The sequence below is a fragment of the Clinocottus analis genome, unplaced genomic scaffold (genome assembly GCF_023055335.1).
Source record: "Clinocottus analis isolate CAN_PGR_092001 unplaced genomic scaffold, fCliAna1.0.p SCAF_31, whole genome shotgun sequence".
NCBI classification, from domain to species: domain Eukaryota; kingdom Metazoa; phylum Chordata; class Actinopteri; order Perciformes; family Cottidae; genus Clinocottus; species Clinocottus analis.
This window is the reverse complement of record NW_027176054.1, coordinates 1,371,008-1,378,633: the sequence shown is the minus strand read 5'-3', so window position 1 is coordinate 1,378,633 and position 7,626 is coordinate 1,371,008. Positions and strand designations below refer to the sequence as shown.

General features: G+C 41.8%; 1 protein-coding gene across 1 annotated transcript; it reads right to left on the bottom strand.

The window, feature by feature from the left end:
* arhgap19 (Rho GTPase activating protein 19) lies at window positions 1–7,394 on the bottom strand. Its single transcript, XM_068595667.1, has 12 exons — window positions 7,299–7,394; window positions 5,908–6,182; window positions 5,229–5,309; window positions 4,752–4,961; window positions 4,301–4,527; window positions 3,222–3,308; window positions 3,007–3,072; window positions 2,411–2,617; window positions 1,532–1,639; window positions 1,046–1,159; window positions 502–588; window positions 1–111 (listed from the first exon to the last, which is right to left on the bottom strand). Exons 1-12 carry the CDS (start codon window positions 7,340–7,342, stop codon window positions 55–57), a joined length of 1,563 nt encoding a protein of 520 aa, XP_068451768.1. The 5' UTR covers window positions 7,343–7,394; the 3' UTR covers window positions 1–54.
* Between the last annotated feature and the right edge of the window lie 232 nt (window positions 7,395–7,626).

Below are 7,626 nucleotides of genomic sequence, written 5' to 3'. Positions count from 1 at the left end.
AAAACACAAGTTATTGTAATATTAATAATAATACTGTGAAGACGAGGAGGCTCGTTACAGAGAAATCTCCTGAGGAGGAGAAAAACACATCCTGCTCACACAGGGGGAGGCCTGAGAGAGAGAGAGAGAGAGAGAGAGAGAGAGAGAGAGAGAGAGAGAGAGAGAGAGAGAGAGAGAGAGAGAGAGAGAGAGAGAGAGAGAGACTGGTATTAATTCAGTGAATAACTGGTGGGTCTCCTGTGAAAAGAAAACTGTGATAATGTGAGAAATAAATCCACAAACAAAAAACTAATAATGTTCTCTAATGAAATGTCATAAAAACTCAATAAAGTTGTGATCGAACTCGACATTCAGCTGTTTTTCAGATGACAATTTAACTAGTTTATTATAAGAAGAAGAAGAAGAAGAAGAAGAAGAAGAAGAAGAAGAAGTCTCCTGTGAATCAGGTGGGTCAGGTTTATCAGGTTTATCAGGTTTATCAGGTGGGTCAGGTGGTCGTACCTGAACCTTCAGAGCTCTGTCCTTCTTGAAGGTGAAGTCTGGGTTCTTCACCACAAGCCCCGCCTTCCCCAGCAGCGGACTGCTCACCTGCACGAGGAAGAGGAGGATCAATTTCATCCACTGCAACAAATACTAAAGAGGATCAACAATTTAAAATGATAAATAAAGACACAAGGGAAACTCTCAGGGGCAAAAGAATCGATAATACAAAACCAAGAAGAGGAAAAAAGCGTAACAAATATACAAAGAGCATTAGATATCGTCTTCATGAAACAGAGCTTTAGATATCGTCTTCATGAAACAGAGCATTAGATATCGTCTTCATGAAACAGAGCTTTAGATATCGTCTTCATGAAACAGAGCTTTAGATATCGTCTTCATGAAACAGAGCTTTAGATATCGTCTTCATGAAACAGAGCTTTAGATATCGTCTTCATGAAACAGAGCTTTAGATATCGTCTTCATGAAACAGAGCATTAGATATCGTCTTCATGAAACAGAGCATTAGATATCGTCTTGTAGGATCATGTCAATATAGGCGTACCTCTTGCAGGATGGCGTTCTCTTTATCGTGTTTCCTTCCGGCCTTGCAGACGAGGTCGGGGGAGACGTGTCGGCTCCTCCTCTCCGCCGTCAGCTGCTCACCGCGAGCTCTGCGCTGTGAGCAGCGGCATCGGGGGAAACGGCACAAACGTCAGGTTTAAATTTCAGTTTAAGTGACAAGTTAAAACTCTTCCGTGTGAAGTCCTTCAACGACAATTTTCTTTTAAAACCAGCTGTGCAGCTTTAAAGATTGCCTCAAGACAGGCGAGTGGAAGTGGATATTAAAAAAGGAAATGTATCGCACGGCGCACTGGGGCAGATTTGGTTAATCCTGACTGAAGTGAAGTTTTTTTCACAGCCCTACTCTACTGCTGATGTACTGCACAGGAAGTCTTGATGTCACAATGTTATTTAAACATCTCTTTAGCTGCTGAGACGCTGTGATGTGTTGTATTTAGGCTCCTCTCTCCTCATCGTGTCATTGTACCTTGATGAGGCCGCCGAAGGAGCGAGAGCGCGGGTGTTTCTTTCCGGGAGCCGCCGCCGCCGGGTGATGCTCGTCAGAGGTCGAACCCGAGGTCGTCTGCTTGACCAGCTGCAGGCCGGACGGACAGAAACAACGTTTACATGTAAAAAAAAATAAATATATATAATATTATATATATATATATATATATATATATATATATATATATATATATATATATATATATATATATATATATATATATATAATATTATATATATATATATATAATATTATATATATATATATATATATATAATATTATATATATATAATATTATATATATATATATATATATAATATTATATATATATATATATAATATTATATATATATATATATATATATATATATAATATTATATATATATATATATATATATATATATATATATAATATTATATATATATATATATATATATATATATATATATAATATTATATATATATATATATATATATAATATTATATATATATATATATAATATTATATATATATATATATAATATTATATATATATATATATATATAATATTATATATATATAATATTATATATATATATATATAATATTATATATATATATATATATATATATATAATATTATATATATATATATATATATATATATATAATATTATATATATATATATATATATATATATATATATATATATATATATATATATACACTTGATTGATTTAAAAATAATAAATTACACACACACACACACACACACACACACACACACACACACACACACACACACACACACACACACACACACACACACACACACACAGAGAGGCAAAAGACTCGTTTAAAAGACACGAACCTGCCGGACGAGCTTCTTCTTCTTGGCCGAGTCCGGCATGTTGTGGTGGACGTGCCTGAAGAGTTCCTTCAGAGCCTCCTCCGTGTACTGCTGAGCCGGCGACTGGTACTGCTCCTGAGGGCCGGGCTCCCGGACCGCCGGCCTCTTCAGCGGCCACGCGGCCCGCTGGGCGGGGGAGCCGCTCGCCGCCAGCAGCTCCAGGTCGTCCTGAGCGGAGGAGGACGGGGGGGGGGGGGGCAAAGTCAGCGAGAGCAAAGAGCAGGGAAGAGTTCACGCTGGTTCAAAATGTAGCTTCTGGCCAAGAGATGAGCCCAAAATGAGCACAGAGGGACTTGGAGCGTCCCCATAAAGATGGACTTGACTCTATTTCATACAGACCAGGCATTAGAAGCGTGAGAAGTAGTCAGAGTTTTAACCCAAGAAATGACATGTTGGCGTAAAACAAGAACCACTGCATTTGGATTTGATTGATTGCGTTCACTGTCTTTTTTGAAGGAGAAAAGTGCAGTTTCTACTCAGATTTGACATCCGTGATGCGTCTTTTCCTAAAACTGCATTTGATTGGAAGATCAGAGGAAGAGGAAGTGAGGGCTCACCTTGGTCTGCAGAGCGTTGGTCCCAGTGAAGTGCATCTTGGCGTAATCCCGCAGGTAACCCGGAGCCTGAAGGAGACGTGGCGGTCACTGTTTTATCCATCGAACGCCTCACAAATGATGTTTCCAGAGACCAAATGTAGTGTCTTTATCGTCAGAAAACAATGAAACTAAATCAAGTTTAACTTCAAATTGTCTCGTGTCGTGTCAATATTCACCCTGAAGAGCTTCTGCGAGTGTTTGATGAGGAAGGCCATGCTGCTGTTCAGTTTCTTCAGATTGTCTTTCAGGTCCGTGGCCGTCATCTAAAAACAGGAGAACGAGCGTCAGACCCATGGTGCCTTCAGGCTCCACCCAGTGAACATGAGTACTGGCTGAAGGTAAATAATGTTCTCATGGTGCGTTCAGGCTCCACCCAGTGAAAATGAGTACTGGCTGAAGGTAAATAATGTTCTCATGGTGCGTTCAGGCTCCACCCAGTGAACATGAGTACTGGCTGAAGGTAAATAATGTTCTCATGGTGCGTTCAGGCTCCACCCAGTGAACATGAGTACTGGCTGAAGGTAAATAATGTTCTCATGGTGCCTTCAGGCTCCACCCAGTGAACATGAGTACTGGCTGAAGGTAAATAATGTTCTCATGGTGCCTTCAGGCTCCACCCAGTGAACATGAGTACTGGCTGAAGGTAAATAATGTTCTCATGGTGCCTTCAGGCTCCACCCAGTGAACATGAGTACTGGCTGAAGGTAAATGACGTTCTCATGGTGCCTTCAGGCTCCACCCAGTGAACATGAGTACTGGCTGAAGGTAAATAATGTTCTCATGGTGCGTTCAGGCTCCACCCAGTGAACATGAGTACTAGCTGAAGGTAAATGACGTTCTCATGGTGCGTTCAGGCTCCGCTCAGTGAACATGAGTACTGGCTGAAGGTAAATGACGTTCTCATGGTGCGTTCAGGCTCCGCTCAGTGAACATGAGTACTGGCTGAAGGTAAATAATGTTCTCATGGTGCGTTCAGGCTCCGCTCAGTGAACATGAGTACTGGCTGAAGGTAAATGACGTTCTCACAACATGAATAGATATTAGAGAAGAATTATGAGCTTGTTACATTAAACTCTCAGATTACGTCGTATAAAAGAAACTACTAACGACCCGATTCATTTTACAAATACAATCATTTATTTCCTTAAAATTTGAATTGTGTGTTTTTATTGAAGTAAAACATGTGGTATACGTTAAAAGCCACCTGGTCCCCGCGCCCTCATCCTCACACACACTCGTACACCACGGCTCTTACGTTTCTGGGCCAGATGACGTGCGGCGCGAACATGAGGGACAGGTTGAAGGCGGACATCTTGTTCTTGTCCTGCTGCCGGGCGGTGTGGTAGAGCAGGTCCAGCAGCAGCTTGAGCAGCGAGCGGTTGGCCTGCGGGAGCAGCAGGAGGAGCAGCTGCAGCGCCTCAATCTGACGCTCCTTGTTGGGCAGCGCCGTCTTGTTGCCGTGCTCGTCGAACAGAGTCATATCTGGAGGCGAAGACGCGGTTAGCTTGACTTCAAATCACGACAATAAAAAGGGGCTACCGCGTTCCTCCTGTTGAGCAACAATGTTGCACAATTTTAAAAAATGAATTTGCGTCTTTGAAGATGAAATTCAGAAGTCCTGCTTTGTAAAATACCATTTTTCTTTCTAAAATGTCCAGCTAATGTTGCTTTTAAAAAAAAAAAGTTGTATCTTCCAGTGTTCCTACCAGCTATCTTGAGGTGTGCGTGGAAGTGTCTGTGTGTGAGCAGAGGCTCGGGCAGCTCCCCCAGGAACGTCTTGAGCAGCGTGGCCACGTCGTTGGGGTGGAAGTCTCCAGACTTCAGGTCCACGTCGGCTCCGCTGTTGAGGAGGTCCTTCAGGGTCTGCTGCCGAATACTGTTCCCTGGGACCCGAAACAGGCCCTCCACGTGCAGGTCTGAGTGTAGAAGATAGGGGGGGGGGGGGAAGAGAAGGAGTGTCAGCAAGTAAGACTTTAAACCAAATTTCCTTGACTTTTCCAGGTTTCCAATGAACCCTGTAAAAGGCTGTTCATGGTTTAAAAGCAATCATTGGTGTATTATTTGTTCAAATCAAATAATTCTTCAGAGGATTTTGTTCTTTTAACGCCAACAAAGCAGTTACGGATGTTCGCTTTGGAGACGATTAACATTCGTATTGTTTTTTTTGCATTTAGTGGACTCACTTTTGCTGAGGTACTCGATGAGCTGGTAGATCTGAGCAATGCAGCTCTCGGTCAGCGGTGTTCCAAACACAACACCTTTATCTGAGAGAGTATTAGGAGGAGATGAGGGTTAGTGTTAAGTTCATGAAGTTACTGTCAAAGCGCTGCTACATGCAGGCTTCATCCACATTGTGACCAGTGAACAATGAGGATTCAAAGCATACAGTAAACCTTAAATGACTCAAATGAATGAGAGACAATAGTTTGATTAAAAGAATAAACATTTATATAGATGTCTGTATGTATGCTGCTGATATTTTGAGCCTCTTTCTTTTAAAAGCAGATTCATTATTTATAACTAAATGAACGTCATGAACACATGAATATAACACATTTACACCACTTTTCCAGGTTTTCCATGAGCGTATGAACCCTGCACATTTGCACTACAGTCAGTCAGTCTCACCACAAACAAAGAAAACACAGATTTACACCTGATCTTCAGGCTAAAAAAACTCATCTGACGGCATCTCACACGTCACGTTAAAGAACGTATTAAAACACAAGACCAAACATCCTTCAGTGTGTTTTTGTCAGCTTAAAAAATGTAATTGTAAATATCAAATTGAGGATAAAGGCAGAGGCTGACGTTCACTGTTGCGGGTGGTGATTTACAGACGTCATTTAGTCGACCTCTGACCTTTGCGTTTGAGGAAGTTGAAGGAGCGAAAGAAGCCTCCGTTTCCACCCGTTGGCGTCTTGGGGCTTTCCTCGCCGAGGAGCTGCGCAAACTCCGTCCCGGGAAGGTCGATGAGGCGAGTGATGTTACTCAGCACCAGCTCCAGGAAGACGTCGGGGTTCTCGTGGCGAAGCTTTTCCACGAAGAAGTCCGGGTTGAAGATGACCGGTGGTCGGCCGGCGCGAGAGCCGCCCGGTGATTCCTCCTGATTGATCACCATACTGCACACTGTACCTCTGAGAGGGACACACACACACACACACACACACACACAAAATGATTAAGAAACACACGCTACTTCATCTTAGAAGTCAACAGATGTGTGTACGCTTCACCAACTAGTGGATCTTAATAATTAGGGATCTTTTATTAAATTCCATAGTAACTAAAATGCTGTGTCAAATAGCCCAAGAGACTTTATTGATAATAATAATAATAATAATAATAACTTTATTTATTCAGCACCGTCAAAAACAAAGTTTACAAAGTGCTCCACAGAGAAGCAAAGCTTAGTCACACATAACTTAAATACAGATAAACAAAAAAGGACCATAAAGGCAATGCATAGTAGAAGCCAAACAAATAAATACAATATACAAACAAAAACAGGGGAACAAAAGAACTGCATAATAGATCATAAAAGGACAACTGTCGCCACACAAAGACAACATTTTAATTCTCTAAAAATCGTGATAACACACCTTTAAAAATGATCTCCAACAACTTTAATGTAGCTAGTTAGGACACAACCACACACGTGACCACAAATATGAAACGACAACTCTTGATCTTAACCCACTACAAGCTGAACAAAGGCAGGAAGTGACGCAGGGCTTATTGATGTCACTATAACCTACAAACAGTTCTGTAAAACACAGGAGCAGTGGGTTAATTTCACAGCACTGCATCACTATAATGTCACCTGAGTGGAATGATCCGAGCTAACGTAAAGTGTTCTTACATGACGCGCAACGACGTAAAGTCAGTTTGCCCAAACGGTAGCTGACGTAAAGACCCCTCAGCTAAGCTAACAGTGGTGACGTCGGTCAACGCGAGCTGATAACTCCCACTTAAAATTAATGCATAATATAAATAAACATTAAATTGCTAGTTTGGCCCGATAAGTTGTCGGTAACTGACCTAACGTCCGGCCCCGTTAACGTAGAAATGACGGCTGACGTCAGAGAGTGACAGCAGTCGTCAAGCAGCCTCGTTAACGTAACGTCCGTTTACACGGGGCTTGAAATGCCGAAAAGCTACGCTTTAGCCGCGAGTCAAGCTCACACCGTGAGAACTTCCGTGACCTTTAAAACGTACGAGCGCACAAACGCGAGCCTCCATGTCGTTCTTACCTTCTGTTGTGTGTGTTTTCGTCCACATCTTTACCCGCAGCCATGTTCCGTTTGAATCCTCCGCTGTTGTGCCTCAGGCCCCGCCCACCTCGTTGTCCATTGGTCATTCTTCGAACGTTGGGGCCGCATGTTCACGCCCCCCGCGCTGTGATTGGTCAGTTTGAATTCGGCAGCTTTATCGGGAGGAAAGGACATAAACATAAAGAAAAAGTGCTCATGAAAAACACTCAACAGCACACGCAAAAGCACATTTCATCACATTTATTGAGTAAAAAAATGAATTAACACACATTTATTTCACCATGATGTCTCTCTTTTTTTGTTATTG